This window comes from Haliaeetus albicilla, chromosome 11 (assembly GCF_947461875.1).
Source record: "Haliaeetus albicilla chromosome 11, bHalAlb1.1, whole genome shotgun sequence".
Classification (NCBI taxonomy): domain Eukaryota; kingdom Metazoa; phylum Chordata; class Aves; order Accipitriformes; family Accipitridae; genus Haliaeetus; species Haliaeetus albicilla.
Genome location: NC_091493.1, coordinates 24,120,957 through 24,145,399, shown reverse-complemented (window position 1 = coordinate 24,145,399; position 24,443 = coordinate 24,120,957). Strand labels below are relative to the sequence as shown.

The following is a 24,443-nucleotide window of genomic DNA, read 5'->3' as shown; positions in this document are numbered from 1 at the left end:
AAATTTGCATTCGCAGCATGTGACAGTCTACTGCTAACCCTCCATTTCCCCTCCGCTCTTCATCCCCACAGCACATTGCTGGCACATCTTCCTACAGATATTCTGAAAGCAGAAGAGATCAAATACATACAACATACTTCAAAATAGCAGGCCTTTAGGAAAAATTCAAGCCTGCAACATGGCTACAGATTCCAGTTCAGATTCAGGTGGTGTGAGTTTGGGCTGTTTTCCAATTCAGACATAGGTGGTATCAATTTGGGCTATTTTCACTAAACTTCTACAGCCTTGAAAAACAGAACTGTAGCAATCATTTACTGACTTTCATGTGAACACAGACTGATCAAGCCAAATTCCTGCTACTGACCGGCTACATTTGCATCCACATTACACTGCTTCCATGATTGGAGCTCTCACCTTTAGTGCTATACCAGCAGTAGCACGAAGTCAGAGCTCAAGCAGTAGACTCAAATTTTAAAGAGACATTTACGTATGAATAAATACTGTCTTTGAAGTAATTGTCAGAGTCTGAGAGAGATTTAAGACAGTGTGTAGGTATAGGTGGGGAGAAGTACCTCTGAGCTAGGTGAAATACTATGACCTCAAGACAGTAAAATCAGACAGAAATTTTTAAGTGAATTTTCAATCTTTTTACATGTTGCTCAGGAGATCTTACATCGCTGCTCTTTTGTCAGGACTTCCTGAAGGAAAAGCCAAGCAAAAGCTCACAAAGCTATCTTCTAAAGAGTAAAATGTGCAACATCTTGTGGTTCCCCACATTGCCTGGAAGTGGGAAAGTCAAAATGAAAAAACACACTAGCTACTTGGCAAGACAGGTTGTACATGAAATCCACATGAAGAATTCTTTCCTATAAAGAACAGTTGCATCCTTGACTCCTGAGTACTTCTAAGAAAAAATTTTGGCACAACCTTCTCTAACTAATGTTGGAGACAAAATCATGCTAATTAAGAAGGGGTTAAGAAATGGGTTTTCTAGCATGACTGAGAGAAAAAGTAAGTCTTATATGGTCATGTTATGAATAAAATTGAAACCTTGTTATCAAATCGATTGCTTACTTCAAATCAGGTTTCTCAGCTGTTTTATATACATTGAAGGCACTAGACTGTATCTATGAGCATTAATGTAATCTGTAAAAAAATAGCTTCCTCTTGAAATACTCATGCATAGTTCATTGAGATCCTTTGATGCAGCACTGTCTCCTCAAAGCATTAAAAATAAAAAAAGCCCCAACATTAAAAAGATTTACAGTAAAGTGATGTTTTAAACTAATCCATTTGCAGTTCTTTTCATTCACCTTCTCATTCTAAATTTTTATGCTACATAATACAGTTTACAATTCTCTGCTTTTTATTTCAACTATGTGAAATCCTAGAAGTCCAGAAATGGCAACTGACAGCCAAGGCCGTACCTATACACTGGCTTGGACGTTTCACACTCTTCCCTGCAGCTTGATTGCCCATGTCTCCTGTGTGCCACAGCTCCTGCCTGGGACACATACCTCGGGTTTCTTGTCATGCAGAGAAGGCTATGGGCAGATGCTGTTGCATCACTGAGCCTCAGACCACTATGCAGTCAGGATGTGCCTTTGGCTGCCAACCCAGATCAGGAACTCAAACAGGCCCCTAGGTTCCCTAGACTAAACCTAGTCATAATCTGTAACCTACATTAACACAATGGCATGAATGATCTCCATAAAAAGGTGTTAGCATCAAAGCTTATGAATTTAAAAGGAAGATATGGACAGCTGGTATTTTATATAATATTTAGCACTGTAATATGAATAGTAGTGATATCAGTAGCTTCAGCAGGAATTCCTGACAAGCCCAAACCATACAAATCGTGTACTGGAAGGTATTAAACTAGAGAGCATTAATTTCAGTGGAAATAAGAAAAAGCAGTCATCAAAGAGAAAACTTCAGCCAAGAAAAACTATCAGCCATTTCAGTGATAGCAGTCAAACCCTGGATTTTGCCTAATGGTTTCTCTACAATGATTGGCTCTGTATGAAGATGCTTGTTCTGATCTAGGAACACCACTTACCGAGGACCAAAATGCTTCAGACAGGTCTTCTGATCCCTTGGTTTTGTGCTACAGGAGTTTTCTATCTACTCAGAGAAGTAAAGTCAAACCCCAAATTATCTTAACAATAGGGTATAGAAAACTGCAGCCCTGAGTAAACAGGAAATATCTGGCAATTCACAGCAAATTTTGACCAAATGAAGGTAGGATACTCACAGTCTCAGACAGAGTTTGTTCCACCGAGTCTGGTTTTGACCATGCCTTGATGACCTCACAGCTCTTAAACAGAAAGCAAACACACTGTCAGTGTGAGGCAGCATGGACAAGGAATGAGATGGCGGGAAATAAACAGCAGAAAATAGCAGAGGGGGTAAAAAATAATTTTAGTTTCTGAACATACAAGATAAATAAGTTGCTTTTTAAAATCTTTCTGGTTTTGAGCATAAACGGAGAATTACACAGTCATATTGGGAGAGGATCAGAGAGACAAACCCAGACTAAGCCACAACACTTGCAGTGATGAGGCAATTATGTTGCAACAGTCAGTAGCATTTAGAAAATCTGTCCAAGCATTTAGAAGGTCTTTTCCAAAATTTCAATGGCATTTTGAGCATCAAAAATAAAAAATAAAAAAGCATGTATATTCTGTGAACCATCCTGCCAAGGGAATTTACTGGCAAATCCTGCATTACCCATGTTAAGTAATGGTGCCAGGAATTTATCCTGTATCTTTTGTAGCCATATGCAGGAAAAAAAAAGTTAGTGGCTATCTATGTAATCACAAAAATGGCAGAGTCTGTGTGAACGCGGGTTCTTAAAACATTAGGTAAGAAAATACCATTTAGGTAAAGGGCTTGAATGATGTAGCTTCAGAAGACCAGTACTGTGGGAACAGCTCTGCAAAAAGCCTCATCCAAGATGCCAATACATATTCTCCTGGGACACCATTATGCCCCACACCCCTGGGACCTGTCCCTCAGCTGGGCAGCGCAGGCTGGTCCAGGTTGCCAGGCCACATCTCAGTGGGCAGCAGCACTTGCCAGCCGGTGACCGTGCGTCTCACGCTGTCCCCGTTGGCCCCAGATGTGCCAGGGAGCATGGAGGTGGCACAGGCATCCCTCGAAACAAATGCCCCTCTGCCAAGAATGGCACTTGTGGCTGGGGAGGAGGGTTTCGTGTTAACCCTCACTATGGTCAAGATGCCACCCACGCGGTAAGAAAAATCCGAGTTCCTCTTTGGCATTCTCCAAATGAGCATGTTTGGTCAAAGAAGGACAGTTGCTGGGGTTACAACCACAAAAATAGCATGACAATATGTTCGCTGCGTGTCTCAAACCTGGCGCCTCCTCCAGGCTCTCCCAGGGTCCTGAAGAAGGTGGCAGGGTGTTTCCTGGAGTGGGGGTTAGTGAGGCCCTGGCCCCCCACCTCCAGCCTGGGCCCCTGGAGACACCGTTTTGGGGTGATGAGTAACGCTTGTAGATACTAAAGTGAAGCAGGACTGTGTACTGGGCCCTGTGTGTGCATGGAAGAAGGAAGCAGGCTGAGGTATGACCAGTGGACAGGCCTCACAGCACAAAATCTCATGAACAAGTCTTGTGCAATGGAGACTTTCTTAGGAGTAACTTCTTGGCAGCAGTACCAGTCTAAGCAGCCACGTACCTTATTCCTCTCAGCCCGTGCTGCACCCTCACAAACACCCGTGTGCCGAATCAAATCAAGGAACCGATGCAGTTAAACCCCTCCTTTTTTGTGACTTTTTGCTAGATCGTGTGTAGTGGACTCCTTCCCCAGCCCATTTCCCTGCACAGCTATGCAAGCACGTGGGCCAGCAGATCACAGGGGTGAGAGATCCTGCGTGAGCCGCGCTGTCACCAAGGCCTGAGCGCAGGGGACTCGGGGACTGCCCTGAGCACAAGGCAGTGGCAGAGGCCCCTTGTCGGGAGCAGCGAGGCGACAGCGCTGCGAGGACAGGCGTGAAAGCTCTCCGCACCGGGCACCGCAGAGCATTAAAACTAAACCTGTAAACTGTTGAGTCAGGAAGAAACGAGGCGAAACCAGCACGGCAGTGCAAATGACAGGCTGCCACCAAAGATCTCAAAGGGAAAAGGTCTGGGATTTCTGTGACAGTCAGGCAAGAGGCAGCTGTTGTGTAAGAGAAATCACTGCATGAGCCTACCGAGCAAATCCCGTATTCTGATACATGCTTAGATAGAGCGGGAAGATTATATAAGCAAAAAGCAAAGCCACGCTGCAATTTATTTATGCCCACTTCTTCACATTGCCAGAGTGTTCATTTTAACTAATTCAAAATTAATTTAATTTTCAAAAATAACTTTTAGGGAGTAAACCAGCAAAAGCATCCAGTTCATAAACAGATACATTGCAGGGTGGAATTCCAAAGTTTTGTGTAGTAAACAACATTCAACATTATTAGGTTATTCCTTAAAGCCCACAAACTTTATAAGATACCCCAAAAGGGGCAATTTGTTCACTATGGGCCCTCCCTAGAGAAATACTGTATGCAAATATCAAGTGATTGCCCTGTTGAAAGCTCAGAGAACAAAAAAGTCAGCCATGCCAAGATCAGATCAGTACTGTTACCAAAGACATGAATCTCGTGGCAGGCTGTTTCCCCAGAGTCTTCTGCACTAACCAGGAAAGTCTGGTTTGCTCCTACATTTTCACAAGAGAAAACTGTAGTCAGTACGATCTGGGGAGAAGACATAGCCATGTGAAAATCTAGCCTAAGTGGCAATGAGAATCTCCCTAAGAAATAACGTCGAGCGTCCTCAAAGCATATTGTACTTATCAAAACATATTAACATGATGCAGTTGTACATTTTTTAAAAAAGAACGAGTCAGTTTCCTGCCTAGAGCAGACTTAGCTTATAAACTAAGCTGCAGACAGGCCAAAGATACAGAAAGAGAGTGACAACAGTCATCCTCCAAAGGTGCAGAATTCAAATTCATCAGCACTTCAGGACAAAGACTGAACACACATATCTGCTTACATCGCCCCTCAGAAGCAACCAGCTGCCTGTAAAGTTCATCTTTAAAGAGGAAAAAATGGTTGAGCCCAAGACTAAGCAAAAAAATCCCAGGATCAGAGGTATCAGAACCATAAAACACAGACCAGCCACCTAGCTCTTGGGTGGGAACGGCCTCGCCCTGTGTCACTGGAAGGATCGGGGATTGCTCCTGCCTTAGTTTAAGAAACAGGGTGAGGAAACTTTTTTTTTCCTTACAGTTGTATTCAGAAGGATGGGGATAACAGGACGCTTCCTCTAGCTTTGCTGGAGAACCTCTGGGAAGGGAACGTGCCCACGGCAGCAGGTTGCTACCTGGCACATCCTCGCCGGGAAGCGCAGCGGAGTGGGGAGGAGAGGGGAGCCGAGAGCCCGCCTCGGTCCCCGCGGCCTGCAAAGTCACCTGGGGCTGGACGCGCCGCTGAGAGAGGGTTACCTGGCCCTGCCACAGCCCACTGAAGCGTATCGAAATCTAACCCGCTGTAAAACCGGGGGCTCCGAACTGCCGGCCCGTCTTTCTCCAAGGCCGAGCCCGGGCTTCCCTAAGGCACTCAGGTCGAAAGGGCGGAGGGGACTAGCGAGGCCTCGCGCTTCCATTCCCGAGGGCTCCACCTGGGCGCCCGGTTCCGCAAACACCTGTGCGCGCCGCCGGGCCGGGCCGGGCCGGGCCGCAGGGGGCGGGGCCGGGCCGGGCGCCCCGAGCACCGGGTCCCTCCTCTGCTGAGTGCCCGCGGCTGGGACGGACGGACGGACTGACAGAGGCTTCAACTACCGGCACGGCAGCGGGGGGGATGTAACCCAGGGGAGGCAGCGTTGGCAGACGAGTGTCCGCCGCGCTCCGAGTCGCGGCAGCGGGAGGGAGCCGACCCCAGCCCAGCCCGGCAGGAGGAAGCGGCCGCGCCGGCAGGTGCCGGGCGGGGACGAGCGCGGCGCGTCCCGGCGGGTGCCGGCGCAGCGCGGAGCATGGACAGACTGAACAAGCTGACCGTGCCGGCCGGGGAGAAGTTGAGGTAGGGTCTGCTCCGCTCGCGGGGCTCCTCCGCGAGGGGGGAGCGGGGCCGCGGGGTGGGGGGGTCCTGCGGGCACGGCGGGAGGACGGGCGGCCGCTCTCCGCAGGGGAGCGAGGCGGGACTGGGAGACTCCGCGGCACAAGGAAGTTGGCAGGAGTGCGGGAGTAAAACGGGTCATCGCTGGTGGCCGGGGCGGTACGGGGAAGGGCGGAAGGTAAACGCAGGTCTGGAGCAATTAATGGGACACAGATTTCAAAGCAAAATGTGCGTCTGCTTCGTCTGCAGTGAAGAGAAGAACGTTTTTAAAGTGTCTGTAAGAAAACAGTCTTTGACTCACTAAGATGTATGAGCCTTATGCGAATTAGAAAAAGCTAATTAATTGCTTCATGGTTTAATCAGAGTGACCTGTGAAGATGGCTTTCGCAGTTAAGTTCTGTAATGTTTCCTGATCTTCGAAAGAACTGGTGGAATAGAGGGAGCTGGAAAACGGCAGACGTTCCTAAGTGAAGCGGAACAATGTTAAATACAGGGTTTGAGAAGAAAAAAGCAGAAGCTGACCATTACTGAAGTATTTTTAGTGTGACTCGATTGGTGTGCTGGTGGAGTTGGTACCTCAAGGCTCTTTCATCATGACTTTTTTTTTTATTTCTGAATAGTTAAAAGAAGTCCTGCTTCAGATTAAAGTAGCATAGAAACTTTTTCTTCCCCTGAAAAATAAGGAATACTGAAAAATATTTTTTCATAAAATAACTCAAGCACTCAATACTAATTTATAAACAATTGTCAAGTTTCTCTGCCTCTCCTCAGAAGCCTTCATGCAAATCGGAATAATCCCTTGTAAAGCTAATTTTGATGGAATAGTATTTTTTGATGTCTACTCTTTCCATACTGTTGAAATATTAGGAGGGGGTGTACTTGAAGAGCTGCAATGACCTTTATATTCCTCAGCCAGGCACACCTAATAAGAGCCTAGCAGACTGCATCCTACAGCACAGGCAAGAACTCTGTGGAAGGTTCAATGGACAGGGGGAAGAAGACAGTGAATTTCCTCTTTGTTGGCAATTTATCACCTTAAAATGGTCTAAATGGTGTCAAGTGCTCAATGTTGGTCTGAACTAGCTATCTCAAGATAATAAGCTGAGTGATGGCATGGAAAGTTTGATGCCATCAAGACAGTTGCTGGTACGTAAAGAAATAAAACACACACTCTCTGCTGTGATAAAATTGTAGCTGGGATGTGTCTTCTGCACCTTTGCAAATGATTGAAGTAGAATTACTTTCAAGTATACAGAGGGTGTCTACATGTGAGGGTTATAATGGTCCACAACTTGTTTGTGAACCGATTCAAAAGCCCTAAACCAGAAAGGCAGCCATCACACCCCTGCTGCATCTTTACACTGGCTGACACTCTTCATCTTGTCCAAAGTTTTAATATTGTTGTAAAATAAGGAAGAGAAGGAGGTAGCTCTGCTTTCCTGTATTATCTTGAAGTATCAAAAGCTATTTCTCTCCTCCTCATGGCCAATTCACCGTAGTTGTGCAAGGAATGTAAGAGCACACATTTCTCAAATGCGTGAGCGTCCTCACTATATGCAGTGGAAGTGCATGCATGCTTCAATTTCAGCATGTCGAAATACGTCCTTTGGCAGAAACCTGGGTATTTGGCTACACAGTCTTACTACAGTATCAGAAATTTTAAAACTTAAGGCAGAACTTTCCATGAGTACATATTCATAGTATAAATTTAGGACAGATGTGTAAATATAGGAAGAGATCAGCATAACATGGTGGCAGCCTTTTCTTCCTTCTTTGATACAGCTGAATACCCCTTTGCGCTATGTGACTTGTTGACAGTGCAGTTGACTTCCTGATGTAGCCTCCTATCTGCATGGAAGACACATAGATGGTTCAGAGTTTGCGCTGAATGTTACATGAACAAAATGGTTACTTTAAAAACCTACCTTCCTCCATATGCCAAGAGACAATGCCAAGAAATATTCCTACCAAACATAGTTTCGATTGGTGTAATTATAGTTCACATTTTTCTAAAGACAGCTTTCTTAAAATTTTTTGCTTTGTAGCAGCAAAAATTAAAGTAGCACTGCTGTTGAGTCAGTGTCTGAGAGTACAGCTTTTGATTTTTTTAAGTGTAGACCTGAAAAACTAGATATTATGTGGTTTTGCAAAGCTCATCTATTCTCCATGGGTGTATTTGAGCATACCAGACCTAGCTTTCTGTTGCATTAGCAAGTCTTATGTCAGATCTGAATTCTTAACATATTCTATTTGTTTGTTTATTACAACAGTAAGAACTGTAAGTGTTCTTATGTGCCTCTTTAACTACTATGCTGTGGTGGACGTTGTTTGCAGTTAAGTCACTCAATTAACTTTACTATCAGTTGGATAGGAATCCTGGAACTTCATGGAATTCCAGTATTATTTTCATATAGTGTTTGTTATAAGGTATGTGCAGTATTATACAAGTGTTCCCTCGGAGGACATTGTGTTCAAATTGCTTCCATATAGTCAAGAAAAATTAATTCCTAGGCTTGGTTATTTACCCTGAGATGAATTAATTTGTGGTGCATACAATACTTTGGTACTTTGAATGGTTTTCTAAAATGTGGAGTGAATACATGAGCAATAGCCATGCTGCCATGGCAGGCTGTAGTATGCCTTGATTTCAGCCTGAACTTCAGGAAAAAAAAATTATGCTGCAAATGTATAGATGGGTAGATGGTAGGTGGCAAAGGTAACAGGAAGTTAGCAACTCAAAAGATACAGCACTAAACTTGCAGACTCTTTTGGGGTTCAGCTTCCTTAGACTATAGCCTATGATTTCTGGTCTTTAAATAATTTCTAGCTGCTATATATATGACTCCGCTATAGCATGTCTTCAAACTTCCTGCATTTTTTTTATGACCACAAACCTTAATAATGACCCTCTGCTCATAGCTGTCTAGCTCTGTATCACAAAGTCCTTTTCAAAGGCATCAGTACCATCACCACTGCAGTGACAGGCAAACCATGGCACAAACCAGAAGTGTACCATATGCTTTCACTTGCTTAAGGTCATGCAGCCAACAACTTCCAGATTGCAGACAGACTTTTCCAAGAGCACGGTTTCATGTTAATTTCTGATGACTTCATTAATTTGCAGCAGTTCTTCCCCCCCAAAAAAAGCCATGAATTCACTATCTCCAACCATAACTCCCAAATGAAAAGCAAGTGGAAAAAAAGCAATTGACTTTTTTTCTCAGGTGGGATAAGTGTGTCAGTTTATTTGCAATATTTTGTTTTAACATCCCTTGCTAAACAGGTGAGTTTAAGTCCTAATTCTGTTGAAATCAAGAGGAGTTTCCTTAAGGCCTGAATGTCTGTTAGTTGCCTATCAAATTTGAAGGTATTTATGGCTTCACTAATTTTCTACTGATAGAGACAGTTTGACTGTATCTACTAGGTCTTTTCTTTACCAAAGGATTTTCTGGTATTGTTTCCTCTGGAAAGTATGTAAACAGAAAATTAATTCATTTGGAATTGATATTTAACTGTAAACTGATACCTTCTATGTATAGGATGTTTTATTATAGGGAATATTTACTTTTTGAGAAAATGAATGGGGAATATCTAAACATTAGCTTTGTGCTGTAAGAAAATATTTTATTACAGTAGTTCTAACTAATTCCTGTTAATAGTTAATTGTAGCAAACAGAAACTTCATCTGTTTTTTCAAGTCAAATTTTAACATAGTTTATTGCATCAATGGACTTGACCAAGACAAAAGAACAAAAATAAACTCAAGGAGGAAAGAAAGTGGAGTTTCAAAGTAAGCTAGAGAATGCTCCCCATGACAGAACTGGGCACCAAAGTCCATGTCCAACTTTAACATCTTTTCGCCTTTTTAGTTACATAGACTTTGGAGGAAAGGCTATGCAAGTGCCCAGTTACTTGTACACTGCTCAGTGGTCTAAAGGCTCAAATCAGAACTGTTCCACATACGAGATTTTTCCAGACCAACCCCTTCTAAGCTGCTCATTGCTGTTTCTTCTTCACAAGTCATGGCCTCCTTGCTTCTGCTCTTCTACCTGCTCTGTTCTGCTCTCTCAAGCAGAAGTCTAATCTGCCTCCACCCTCAGGCCCTAAGGACATAACAGCTGTGAAGGTCTTCTGGGATACCACCCACCCATTGCCACCTCCAGCAGCCTTCTGTCTCAGCTTCCAGTTTCTCCTGACAACTTTCCAGTGCACAGTAACACTTTGTCATGACAGCAGATTTTGTGGCACACCCGCATTTTAGTCCAACAAAATGTAGGCTGAATGTAAGGTCACATGAAATCACAGTGCCAGTGGTATGCAGTCTTTAAAGTTGAATTTCACAGGCATGGGGGTAAAGGAGGTTGCCAGCTACATTCGCCCTGCTGATAAGTACAAATATAAGTTCTTTCTGTAGGATTGTTAGGTCCAGTTTGCCATACAAAGCGCGGGACTGTGATTAAATGATAAGGCTGTATAATCTCTATTTCCTCTAGCTTTCTGTCAGCTTAAACAGCTCATGAACCTCCCTCACCTCTGGACTTTGGAATGGAGTGAGATACGAAATGCAAACTTCCCCAAATACCGCTGTAAAAATCCCTTCTTTTGCCCCCAGTGTGACTTCTCCAGTCAAATTCTCCTGTTGCTTTTCCCTCTGAACTTGCTTCAGCATAGCATAGCCTCCACTCCATTTGTATTTCTCCTCCTTTCTCTCTTCCTCTCTGCACAAGCATTTCATTCTGACAGTCCCTTTAAAGTTTTTTTTCTTGCTTATCATCCTTCTTTCCAGCTATGTCATCCTGCCTAGACCAATGTCCAAGCTGCCCTAAAAAAACCCACTTTGTTTAACCTAAATTGCCACATAGTAAATTATTCTCATACAGAATGTCCTGCCTATGATGCTCTTTATAGAAAAGTGTGTTTAAGTGTGACTGTGATCTATCTATTAAATGCAAATCTGGCAATGTGGATAAAATGATGCAGTGTAATATTGAAACTATGGTGAAAAGCCTCGGTTTAATCTCTGTATATAGGTAGCAGTGTAAGAGTATAGTCTGTTCACAAGATCAGCTATGCTTATATAGTACCTATAGTTTCATTCTACTTGTGCTGGCAAAGTTGTTCAGTCACTGCCATAGCTTATTCCACCATTGCCTCATATGTACACTCTTCCAAATAAAATAACGTCTTCTAGTGACATTGTAGTGTTGCCAGAATAACTGTCTACAGTAAGAGCATTTGCCAGCTATAGCAATCACAAATGACAGTCTTATGCCTGTGACTGTCAGTTATTCAGCAGAAGCTAGTAATAGAAATTGGATCTAAAGATTTACTTTTTTTTTTTTAAGTCAAATAATAAATCACCAGTAGCCAAGCAAACAAACCAATAAATTAATTTTCTTGGCCATGGAAAAAATAAAACATTCCAGCAAACTTGGTATAACCATTTTTCACCATTAGTTTAAAACTATACCCCATACAGCTGTGCAGAAAGCTAGGTATTAAATCATAATATGACACTGCAGGTACCCAGTGATATGTTGATCCCAGAACAAAACAGTTTTGTGTTTTACAGAATCATTCAAAACCTACATACTGCACACTACATTATAATGTGATAGATGCTTTTCTTTTGGAAGGCAAATCTGACAATCGTAAAATGTTGCAGAAAAAGCCTTCCACACTGTTATGGCTTGTGTCAGCCATAACAGTGTTGGAAAACAACATTAGATTATCAAGAGGGGGAGAAAGAGTTCACACATTGGTAGAAATTGCTATAAATACCCCTTTATTTGAAAATAAGTATTGTTTTTAGTGGCCTCCTTCCTCACCTTGGAAAATGCTTCTGCAATTTGATTATCTTTCCTAGAGCTGTCTGATAGTCTTTGGAGGCCCAGCTCTTGTAAGTCAACAGTTGAAAAACTTCATGAAGAGTAATGGAATCAAGTTTTAGTTCTGCTTTTGGTGAATTTAGTTTCAGAAAACCATTTAACCTGATCAAAAGCCATCTTCAGGGTTGTAACAGGCCAGACAAGATATAACTGGAACATTTTTAAATACCCTAAGAATTCCATTGTTTTTGCTTTCTGTTTAAAGGATGAGTGAAATCTGGAGTTTCAACACTGCAGGCAGTTCCAGCATTGTGACCAAACCTAGAGGAAAAAATAAGATTTCAATTATCTGCAGAAGAGAAACTGAAAAAAATGACAACTTGTACAGTTCAGATCATTTTACTTAATGTTCACAATGTTACATTAACTGAAATTTTTTACATTTAAAAAATTTGAATGTTTCTTTTTAGTTTGTTGGACCAGTACAGTTCAGGATGAAACTCGGATTCTCCACTGTAGGACATTATGCACACTGCAATGAGGGAAGTTTGTGACCCACTCTATTTGATGTATTGAATGGAAATGCCTCAACACTACTTCTTTCATAGGTGGAGTTTGCCTGCAGGAATCAGTTAAAAGTAATTTTTAGCCATCTTCAGATGGCTAAATCACATTTTGCAGGTGATTTATAAAGTCCCTCATCATTAGAAAAGAAAGAACATATCTACTTACTACATAGGGTTTTTTCCTTATAAGTTTTATGTGGTTTTTAAAATGATTGCTGCATTAGAGGAGTGATTTTAGTTTTATATAACATCTTTTATAGTCTGAATACCCTAAAGCATGTTACAATATGATAGATAAGCAAATATTTCTTTTAGAAAGCAAATATCACTGGTTTTACGTGCTCAGCAGACAACAGAATTGGAAAACTGATGGAAAATAATGTGACCGTATTCTCATTCGGTGGTAGGGAACCATCTTTGATTTTTGGTAGACTGTGAAAGGACTTTACATACTGTGTAAGTAAGTTTGTTTTGTGACAGTCATAGTAAATGACTGAGGGGTAAAAGAAGCTTGGAAATTCTGTTAGCATCTTTATCCTAATCTGTTAGTATATATGTTTTGGACAAGGTCATTTTCCAGATGTAAGCAAAGCCAGATGTTCAATGCTACAGGTTTATGACCTCAATATTAATTATATGCGACACAGTAAATACTTTAGAAAGAATTAAAATAATGGATCCTGAGGCAATAATATGAAAAACATTAGTATATATTTTTCAAGCTTAATGCAAGTGCAACTGGGTGAAGTAGGCTATTAATACAAGTGGCTATACTACATGGCTAAATGATTCCTTCATGTCTTAAAATATAGACACTATAGAGGCAGCTAAGTGCTACTGAAGCTGTAGTTACATGGCCAATTTAACTTAGCGTAAGTCTGAGCTGCTGCCAAAAGAGTAGGTCTCTTTGTTCCACCCTCCCAATGCTTCTGCTTGCCCTGCCACTCGTCTCTGCCCTCGCACTGGCACTAGGGTTCCCACGACCATGTGATAAAGCTGGATCTGATCCTGCTGGTATCTAAATTGGCAAAAGAAAAAAGAAGCTAGTTTCCCAGCTGGAAATTCCATGATTCATCGTAGCTGGGAAAGCACCGAGGGCAGAGAAGAGCGAATTTCCCCTTTCAGTGGTAGCCCATGTGGGCTCCAGTAAAGTGGCCATATAACCCTAGGGACCAAAATACTTCTCCAAAGTTCTAAAATTTGATAGACTTCAGAACAAAATAAACAAAACAGGTCCATGAGTAGCCTCTACTAGATCCCTGCCAGTGCTATCCCACATCTGTGGTGGATATGCTTCTGCAGCTTGAGCCAAAACACTTTCAGCCCAAGTACAGCAGTGTTTGTTAGTCTTAATCAGATGTGTCAAAAAATGTGTCCATTATCCTGTGCCCCTATCATTTTGATTCTAAACAGGTGATAAAATCACTTCAGCTAAAGTGAATGTAATGCTAAAGGCATGAAATACAACATCTGCAATTTTTGCTATAAGCGTTACGTGACTTTAGAAAAAATACAAAGAGGAAATTAGTTGCTACGTTTCAGTTGCTAATGGGTAAGAAAAAAACTGAAAGTCAAAAAGTTATGCTTTAGAGAGGAACAAGAGAGAGTTCCCGTCTCCTTCCAACTTGGGCACTCCTGTAGAGAAACTGACTGGGAGAGGGAAAAATCTTGTCAGAGAAAGGAAAAGGAAGTACTGGGTCGCAAAGGACAGTTTAAAAAACATGCTGAAAGTCTACTTACGGGGTTTTTCCTGTACTCTTATTCATGCTGAGCAAGTATGAACAGAACCAATAATGCAATACATTTTTAAGACAAATTTTGGCTCTACAAAAAGCAATGCAAATTTATAACAATCCTAAAATTAGTGCTTAACTTCTTACATCTACTTAGTGTATCTAGAACCTATATATGTAAAAGCTACTGCCTTGGAACTGACTTGCAAATATTGGGCAGCATTAAGATATCTGGGGTTATTTTGTCTCTAGGAGTAGACTAATGAGAGTGTTTAAAGTTCAGTGCCATATCTAGAAGCTCTGCTCTGTTTTATTTGACTGTCAGAGCACTATTTGGTAGAGCAAATGCAGACCATTATGCATATAAATGCACTTTTGGTTTAAGGGGAAGAGTTAAGAGGCTGTTTAGAAAAGCCTCCCTTTTCTCTAGTGGGCACAGCACCTTGCCTTCAAGATATTGAGCCCACAAAGTTTTCCAATGAAAAAACACACCATTTTTTTAAACCTTTCACAGTCTATGAACTTACTGGATTAAAATCACTACATTAGAAATGTATTTTAGCAGCAATCTTAAATGACACAAAGACACTGATGAAGACTGCACTTAGATGATTAAGTAAATTTACTCATCTTGTGTCAGTGCTTCTGTGCCCACGTTAGCAAGACCTTAACACAAAATTTAAGTACTTACCTAACTTTAAGGTACTTAAACATCTGGCTAAATCTTGATCAAGCCCATTACGTAGTTACACATAGACTTTTTCAATGTCTTTCAATAGGTGACCAGAACTAAAATGGCAGATTTGAAATTTGTGAAAGGGGTAAAAGAGGAGCAAACCAAGAAAAACTCACTCTGTTGGAACACCAAATCAAAATTAAGCCTTCATCTTTCTGTGTTCAATTCACTCAGTTTTCTTTTTCATTCACTTTCATGTCTTTCATGTGCCTGTAGTAGTCTTTCAATGTACATGCCTGCAGGAATGACAGAAATGTTATCTCGCCTTTCAAAAAAATGCTTGTAGAATTGTGACTAAAAGTAATGTTATCACTGAGAGGTGGTAATTTTCTAGGTCTGTACCAAGTCCTGTCTTTATTCACTTCCCTGCAATGACTTTGTACTTCCTCTTTTTGGTGAGATATAGAAACCACTTTACTCATTTAAATTTCTGTCCTTGCTCTCCTTCACCTACCAGGCTGTAGGGTACTAGTCCTTCAGAGAGGTACAGTGCTCAGTTTTAACTGGAACTGTATTTTAGAGTAACCTAATACGTTTAGTTTCCTTCTGCTGCTTGCAAACCTTTCAGAAAAATGGAGTAAGCCTTGTTAATGCAGCTTCTGTGGGGGTTTTTTGTTTTTTTAATGCATAAGCTCATATCCAGACAGATGGTGCATAAAAGGGATCAGTTAACCAAAAAGACTCAGAACGCAGCAGGTCAGTTACCGAACAGAAAATATCTTTTAACTTTTTGCGTCAAGAAATGACATGCAATACTCAGTATATCATAAGAGCTAATTACTTTCTGTACTACTTGCAGTATCACTATTACAGAGTTGGGATAGAGGGAAGAGCAAGCTGGATAGGAGGGAAAAGGTGTCCAAACCTGAAATGCCTTCAGCTGTTATTAAATAACTATCTTTTCAAAAGTTGTACTAAAAAGTGCCTGGCCATCACTCCTTTCTGATATTCAAAAACAGCTGTGAAGTCCCCAATAGCAGTAGGAAAGGTAACAGGAACCAGGTCTAACTGTTCTTCTCGGCTAAATAGAAGAAAATGGTAATTGCAAAAAAATACTGTATGACTTAAACACGTGACATCTTTGGTTTTAATATACTGTCCATATATACTCAAAACAAGCCTCAGCCTTGATCTAAAATGAGGAAGCAGTTGCACCAAGCAGTTGGTGTCATTGATAGTGCTTTAGTTGTCTCAGCCCCACCGATAAATCTGCATAGGTTCTTTCAATGCACAGAATTCCAAGTCACCTCAAAGTAATTATACTATTCAATTTCATGTTAGGGCTGATTTGTGTCAAAGATGTATTATGCCTTTACATGCTACATATTTTCATTTGCTCAATCTATATTAGTACTTACAAGAGAGATCGACAGCTGTTTTATGAAGATTACGTAGAGGGCATATGCAGATGAAAAGTATAATCAATATTTAGCCTTTCTGTGTGTACCATGTAAACACACACCTGCTCTAATCATGGGGTTTGCCTCTAGACAAAATAGTGGATGATTGAAAAGTGAGCAGAATAGGATGTTATTAAGACTTAAAAAAAAAAAATCAACACTCTTGACAAAACTGAACTATTTATAGGCATTTCCTCTTGCACATCTCATGAACACAGCAGAAGACAACTCGTTGTTCCTTCTTCCTCTCAGATAGGTATCTGTAATTGACTTCTCCCCAAAAGCAAGCCTCTTTCAACTTTTCTTCACAGCTTTGATACAGCTTTACAGATAAAGATCAAAGACTCAGTGCCTTGAACTGATGGTTTGGTGTCACAGGTTACCAGCTCCAAAGTTCCTCCCCTCCTGTCATGAAAGGCACTGCAGGGGGTGGGCTGCCATAAGTCCCCAGAGTGGATGAGGGGCAGTAAGCCCATATCTTAGACCAGCAGCTAACTGAAGCAGTTTATCTGATTGTGCCTCAAGAATTCAGCTATGTGTTTATGCATTACACACATGTAACAGCCATTGAAAACACCAGCTCCAACCTAGCCAGCTGATGCCAACCTGCATTTCCTTGCAGAGGAATTCCATTCTTGCTGTTCCAGGTAGCGTATGGTATATGGGTGTGTGCCTGTGGAGATCTGAGGCACCTGAAGGAGGCCTAACAAGAGGAAATAGATGCTTTCTTTATTTGGGAATTCCCTCTTGCTTTCTACTGAGCAATTAGAAGGGAGGTGGAAGGGGGTAGAGTTGTTTTATATAATTAATTGGGTTGGTTTAGATGTACAAAACTGGCAAGTAATATGAAAATACATCTTATGAAGACACCCAGTTCACTGAGATCCATGTTCTTCCACAACGACTGTGTCAGAAGCACTGTGTTAATGGAAGCCTATTGTAAGAAAGGTGGTACTTTTCTTGTTTGATAATTTAGTTTGAGAAGATAGATCAAGACAAGAGCTTCAAGCTTTTCAAAATCTCAAGTGGTACTTCTAAAAATCCTCTTCTAGGTGAGCAGGTTCCCCCCCACCCCCAGCAAGCAGGAGTATTGCCTTTTGTCCAGAAACAATAACTCACTTAATTTGGTCACCTGCACACCTGTTTATAAAACTAAAGGCTAATAGAAACACAAAATAAAGACCAGCTGGGGAGAAGGTGGTGGAATAACTGTGCTGTGAGAAGCAGCAAAGGAGGGGGCTGGGCATGCTGGTCCTTCTTTAGTTTCATGTTTTAATGTGGTTTTTTGAAATAAGAGGTAGCTGTAGTAATTTTTAATTTTCTGCTCTTTAAGTTTTGTTTTTTATCTTCTAATAACTCAGCTTTTATTCTCCAAATTCCATTATACTCTTCCTTGTTTTCTGTTTTCTTTTTTGTGGTTCTTTTCTGTAAAACTTTATAGCTGAAGCAGGTGGGGGGTTGGGAGGATGTTTTTGCTTTGAGTCTAAATTTGTACTTACTAAATCCCATTCTAGGTTTCCAATGCTAAGCATTTGAATTTGCCTGAAAGACAAGAAATAACTACTTTTTTTTTTTTTTGGTCATCTGTTATGCTGCCTTTCTCAAGACAAAAATGAGGGCTACACATAACTTTAAGTGAATGGAGGTAGTAATATCTGCAGAAAATGGGATTTTCTAGACACAGAAGTACAGGATGCCCTCTCAGTGAGAAACAGATGTACCCAAAAAGGTAAAAGAACTGAAACTGGAGTGCAAACTGATTTACAGGGTGATGATTTTTTTTATTATTATTATTACTATTTTGAAACTAATTCAACTTCATCAGTTAAAGATTTAACTGATGTTAGGAAGAGGAGGAGGAATATGCGGGTCACTTAATATTGAATGTGTCAATATTGCTTACAAAGCTTCCCTTGCAGACCTGTCTGAATATATCCTGTTCAAAATTCTGCCCTTTTTTAACTAAAGAAACTGGCCCGTGAGCGCAGATGGGGATTTTTCAAGGGGCAAAACAGATAATTCAGACAGTCCTATAAGCACCAGAAATTTAAGGAGGCGTAATTCTAATCCTCCAGATAAACACAAATAAGTATGCTTGTAATACAGAAAACTTCCTGTGATTCATTTAAAATTGGTTTTTGTTTTGCCACCACTCCCTACTGACGCTGCAGTCAGCCCTGTTTCCAAAAACATTATCAGCACCACTCCCAACTGCAAGGGCACACATCTGTGCTCACAGCCAGAGGCACTGAAGCAACCATGCCCAGTCCTCCCACCCTGGAGACCATGTAATATATTCTTACAGCAAGAGGGGTGTCACCCGCTATGGGCTGTCACTCGCCACCTGACACAGGCAGCTGTACAGCTAAAATACTGACAACCGATGTGCACACCGAAGGTCCAAAGTACTGGATTCACTGTTCACACAAGTGGGTGAACCGTGCCGTTCGTGTACACAGGAGATCCCTCTCTGTTCCCAGGAGCGGGGGGAGGCTGTGCCCACTGAGGAGCCATTCATGCCAAGCGCTCTGAGCCACAATATACATATCTACATAATACATATTTGTAAATGTCTTCACAGATTTATAATAGTGATAAATACAGTTTCTCAAAAATTAGTCTAAATGGTGGGAGAATTCCTTATTACACAGATCTGTCTGAAATTAAGACAGACTCCTCTTTCTCAAGTCTGAGGACTCTGTACCTCATCTTGCATTTGAGTTGAAAGCTTATTACTGACTTTATTTTTCTTCATGTTATTTATATTTTTCTCTTTTTAAAAAAACTTATTTTAACTTTGGAAAGCTTTTGTGGGATACCTTGTATGCAAAAGAGCCAGAAGCTTCCAGCTGATGTTTGCGTGGGGATGTGTCACAGGCCAGGCCCACCCATTGCCCTTCGCTTGACATACATTCTGCATACGCTGAGCTGTGACCAGATCAAAGAGAAGGTGGTTTTGTTTCAGTTGTTTTATCTCAAGGCAGCTCTGCAGTCCTTCAGCACAGCTAGGTATTTTGTGACAGAGCAAATCCTTCTTTCAGTGTATATTGTATTTGCAATGGTAAACCCTTCCACCTTCCTTTACATGGGTATCACAGCTAGTGACCCCTCTGTCAGTACATCTGATAATCCTGAATTGCTGGAGGTCAAAATTGACAAGATATGAAAAATAGCAACACAGGGCTAAAAGGTGTTTCCTTTTAGGATTCATCGAACAGTCTAATGTTTTTGTAAGAAACCTCAGATTTTTTAGAAGCACCTGGAGCCAAGGCATCTGACGTGCGGAAAACAGACTCCACAATCAGTGAGATTGTAAAGTAGGTATGTTCATTCAGCGCTGGGCAGCACGGGGGGTAGTCCCACCAAAGTCATGCGCGCCTGACTTGGCAGTTCGCTTTAAATTTATACAGTCAAGTGTTACATATACATAGAGTTTTGCAATACGCCTATACATAGGCATTACCTATCCTCGCTTCATATTAAAATTAGCTCTAGGAAGTCATTTCCATAGTCTCCTCTCAACTGCGCTTGCGCGGTGCCTCCTTATGGTGGTCGTCTGGTGGTCGTGAAGATGAAGGCCGTATGTCTTCTTCACGGTGAACTCTTAACCTTCTGTCCCTGCGCAGACTCAGCTGTCCCTTGGCATTTGTCCAAATCACAAGGCCGGTCTTGGCTGGTTCTTGGGGTCAACTGCTGCTTCTTATCAGGGACTCTCTCCTGTCCCAGCCAGCCTCAATGCAAACGTTAAACATCACTTCTCATCCCCTTGGGCCATGTCTATCTCTATTGAAACTTCTTTAACTTCATTATAAGCTAGATAATTATTAAACAATTCCTATCTACATTCATATATCTACTATATCTACTAAGGTTCCTTTGGTTCCCCGTCTCACTTCCATCTGCAGAAGTTTGAAAATCTATCCTGTGTGCAGTGAGTTCCTGATCAAAGGGTCCCATCCAGTCTATACCTGTCACAATTAAACCAGATCTCAAAATAGCTGTCTATTGCTGAAGTTTTTTCAGAGATTAAGAGTGACACAGACGGCACCTTTATCTGCAAGCCTGATTTTACATAAACAGCTCTCAACCAAGTTGAATGAAGAGTTGGTTCTTGTAGTTAAGAGGCAACTCTTAAGTTTGACCTCTTAGTTATCTTTAATTACATGCAATGCAAAGTAAAACTAGCATTACTTATTATTTTCATTTACAGTATTAGCTGATTGAGGTCCTTGAATGTTTCTAGTATCTGTTCATCCCAAGGGAAAAACTAGAGAATAAACATTAGTTGGTAACAAGGTCATGACTCGGATGTGTTGTGAAGAAAGAAGGTTGTAGTTATGTACCTGAAGCAAGGGCTGTCTACACTGGGCCATGGTAGCCTCCATTTCCTAGATACCCTCAGGGCTGCTGCTCTGGTAAGTTTCTCCCACAGTGAACCTCTTTACTTGGACTACTGCCTTAAGTAAAGTTTTTGAGAGCTAGACAAAAAGTATTTGAGAGCTAGTCAGATATGCAGAACCAGGTAAACTGTTGCCCTTTTGTGCTTCACTTTCCTCATCGCTCTGGAATGGCCTTTGGGCTTGGGTTTGAGACCCTTAAGATTTGGAGAATCCTCTTGCTATAGGCTTTGCTATCTGCCTCTCATGTTTTCTACTGTCTCTCTAAAATCACAAGTCAGACAGCTCTTTGTAAAACTTGTCAGTTATAGCCTATTATATTGGCTGGCACCTCAAGAAATCTCAGCCTCTAGCTAACTGGACAGACTGGTTTTTGCAGCTTGTTCAACTTCATGGGTCAAAGGGGATTCCACTTGAACTGGAGGTCATCCATGCCTGATGACTTCCTACACTTACCACTATAGAGTGCTCTGGTTATCTGCTTACTCTCACAGGCTTGATGCAAGTTGAGTTGTCCAGAAGCAACCAAGTAAGTATTCCAGCAGTTCCTGCAAGAGCTACGTACCTTAAAAAATTCACACAAATACATATTAGCTACTCCCTAATTTATCACAATTTGTAATTAGAAAATGAAATAGCTCCAGAAAAAGAATGAGGAAGAAGAGGCAGAGATGTTTAGGAAATTTGATTATGCAAAAATAGGAATGTTCTGATTTCAGCCCATCTGCATGGGAAAAATAATTGATCACACCAGCAGCGGCACGTGTGATTATTTCTAATTTAAATGCATCTTTTTTAAAAAATGGAAATATGTATTAAAATGCTCTTTTAAACTATAGCCTTATTCAGTGCATGCGGAACACCTGTGATAGTCTAACCAATTCACCTAAATATGATCAAATGAAAAGCAAACTGTTCTGGGTACTCGTAGTTATGACTTTTGGGGTGGGTTTTATTTGTGTGTGTGGATTTTTTTAGAGACCAAAGTGACAATATAAAATAAAATCAGTCACATGAAAAATGAAACACCTTTTTTCAAAATAAAGCCATAATTTTGCTATTGTAAAGATGTATTAATGTCAGAGATGAGCAATAAGCAATATTCAGCTCTAAATCTACAGTTAGATTTTGGGGGGGGGGCTATCTTTAACAAACAATAAATACAGGAAGAAAAATAACTGATGCTTACGTGCATTTCTAATTAAAGGCTGGAAAACCTTTTATGAAAAGGACACAAACACTTGCAAGCAACCATTCTCCCCAAACTAGAACTAAACCATTTAATTCTCCCCTCATTCTTTTCATTCCTCATTACTTTTCATTTATAGACACTGCTGGTGCCAGCTGGGGCACAAGACAGAACCAGTAAACTGCAGAACATGGCTATATGTGATGTTTCAAGCATAACCAGAAGCTGAGTCTATTATGAAAAAAAAACCAAACAAAAAACCAAACCCCCCAGAAAAGCAGAAGTTCTTCTGAGATCTTCACCCCAGATTTGCAGATTTAATGTATCTGCTTAGTTTAGATAATAATCCAAGCTATTCTTATAGATGTAGTGCATTGTTGCAGAAATCTCAAAACATTTTGCTGTGCCCGTTTCTCACACCTATAAGTAATTTATTTTTTTGTATCAGCAGGTAACACTATTTCCTTTTGCTGTAAATTAATAGTATGAATTTTGAGCAAAAATTAAAGATGTGCTTGTGAATTGTTTGTCAGTTGATCTCGTGATTTTTTTTTTTTTCTGAGTTGAGAACCTAAAAAGAATAAGTTCAGTTGTTTTTTTTTTAAGTAAGACTGGGCAAAGATTTAGGCTCTAGGAATACTCTTTAAGTATCAGACCCATGATGTAGCCTGTCAGAGCAGGATATTTCACGTTGTTGTATTACAGGGCTGCTGAAAACATGGAATATCCTTCAATTCCAGCTGACATAATGAAAGGATCAGACTTTTCTGTTCTGTTAATAAACATTATTAAGACTAAAATCAAGCTTTGTTATTTATTTCAGGATTCCAGAAACTTACGAGTACTCAGTTGTTTAACTGTTCTTTTTAAGCAAGTCTCATAAAGTGGGATTAATTGTCACTAACTACCATAATGACTCTAAAATCAGTAGCAGAGGTAGGAAGGTCCCTTTCAGCATAAGCCTGATACTCAACCACTACCTGATGCCTTGAGTGGCCACATGTCTGCTCAGCCTGAACCACAGACTGCAGACAAATAATCACATGTTAGTGCAGTTATTTCATAATTTTTGTTTAGCTAATTCTCATCTAATTCCAATTTAATTTGAAAAAGCTATTTTAATTTTTAAGAGACAGCAGTAATTACTAATGATGAAGCTGGAAGATAGGGTTTTTTAGTGAAGTTCTATGCATTACTCAACCTTCTGAATAATAAGGTTTCAAGTTTAAAGAAAGCTTTAAAAAAAGGAAAGAATACTTTGATGTTTTTACTTCTCTTTGTAAGCAAAGCTTCCAAGAGTCTTTTGGTAGCCTGACTGTGCATCAGGGATGAGGTAGGCAAGACTAAAATGTGGAATGACAGACAACTTACAACAAAGAGTGGAAGGCAAAATTTTTAAGCCCTTTTTTGAAAAAAATCATTGCTTTCCTTTATTGGTTGTGATAAAATCTTCAGCTTAGGTCTAATAAAAGATACTTAGTTTAGGTAAACAGGAAGAACATAGACTGTGTGAAGAAACTAAAAGTATATATGCATTCTATAGAAGTTTCTAGTATGACCAGACTTCCAAGAGGTTTCACTATAAAATCAGTCTTTTGCAGGAAGTTATATCTGTGTTCCTGATGTTGACTTGATTTTAGTGGTGTGGTTTTTTAAATGAGAAGGGAGGTGGGATTCTAAATGATACTTGCTGAGTGAAAAATAAGATATTCAACTTAAACTGCCTTGATAACCAGTAAAATTTTAATGAGGTCAGTGCAGCTGATGAATAAAAATAACCTATGATTCCAGATACCAGTCTATGTAACTAGAGTCCTGAGATCAAGAGTTTTTTTACAGCTAAGAGTCACAGATAACTCTAATGGTTTCTCAGATGGCCTAGGCCTGGGAACGTATCATTTTCCCCCTTGTATTATAACTGCAAACACTATGGGAATGAGGTAAACTGGCCACTGATAAAATTACTCCTGTAAGGTCAGAAAGCAGAGGGCATTGCCATTATAGCTGTGGAGTGTTGTAAAGTCAGTTCTGAACAAAATGTTAACACTGAAATATTCTAAACTATTAATTTAGGCAATGGTGTTCTTTTCTGATGCACTTACTCTTAAATCGATTATTTAAACTACACTTAATTGTATTAAGGAGAAGGATAACACAAATCATGCCAAAGAGCTCTGTTAAAAAGGGAGGAAAACTTCATACACGAATTATTTAGCAACTAAACTACTTATTGAACATATATTAAGCATTTCTGATGTGTAAAATGTTACTGGAAATGCATTTCCTGTGTTTTTCTTAATTTATATAAATGGGTGTTCAACCACATGGTAATTTTAATGCTGGCTTTGTTTAATATCTTACAGGAAGCTTCAAAAGATGGTGCATGACATCAAGAAAAATGAAAGTGGGATAATAAACAAGTTCAAAAAGTAAGTTTGAAATGCCAATCGTAGTTTTATCAATTGGGGGAAGTTCAGATTGCTA

At 40.5% G+C, this 24,443-nt stretch overlaps 1 protein-coding gene and 1 long non-coding RNA gene across 6 annotated transcripts in view; one reads left to right on the top strand and one right to left on the bottom strand.

Annotated features, from left to right (window-relative positions):
- The window catches only part of BLNK (B cell linker), a 106,781-nt gene that overhangs the window by 51,524 nt on the left and 30,814 nt on the right, over positions 1-24,443 (top strand). For 3 of the 5 annotated variants that reach the window (XM_069796683.1, XM_069796682.1, XM_069796681.1), the window contains one exon: positions 24,323-24,388. In XM_069796683.1, coding sequence (XP_069652784.1) covers positions 24,323-24,388 — 66 coding nt within the window. Of the gene's footprint in view, positions 1-5,673; positions 6,075-24,322; positions 24,389-24,443 lie in introns of those variants that run through there. The other 2 variants (XM_069796685.1, XM_069796684.1) reach the window with 1 other exon arrangement.
- Positions 9,343-19,832, bottom strand: LOC138687740 (uncharacterized). Its single transcript, XR_011326877.1, has 3 exons — positions 16,980-19,832; positions 15,090-15,209; positions 9,343-12,259 (listed from the first exon to the last, which is right to left on the bottom strand). It is a non-coding gene; the product is annotated as an uncharacterized lncRNA (long non-coding RNA).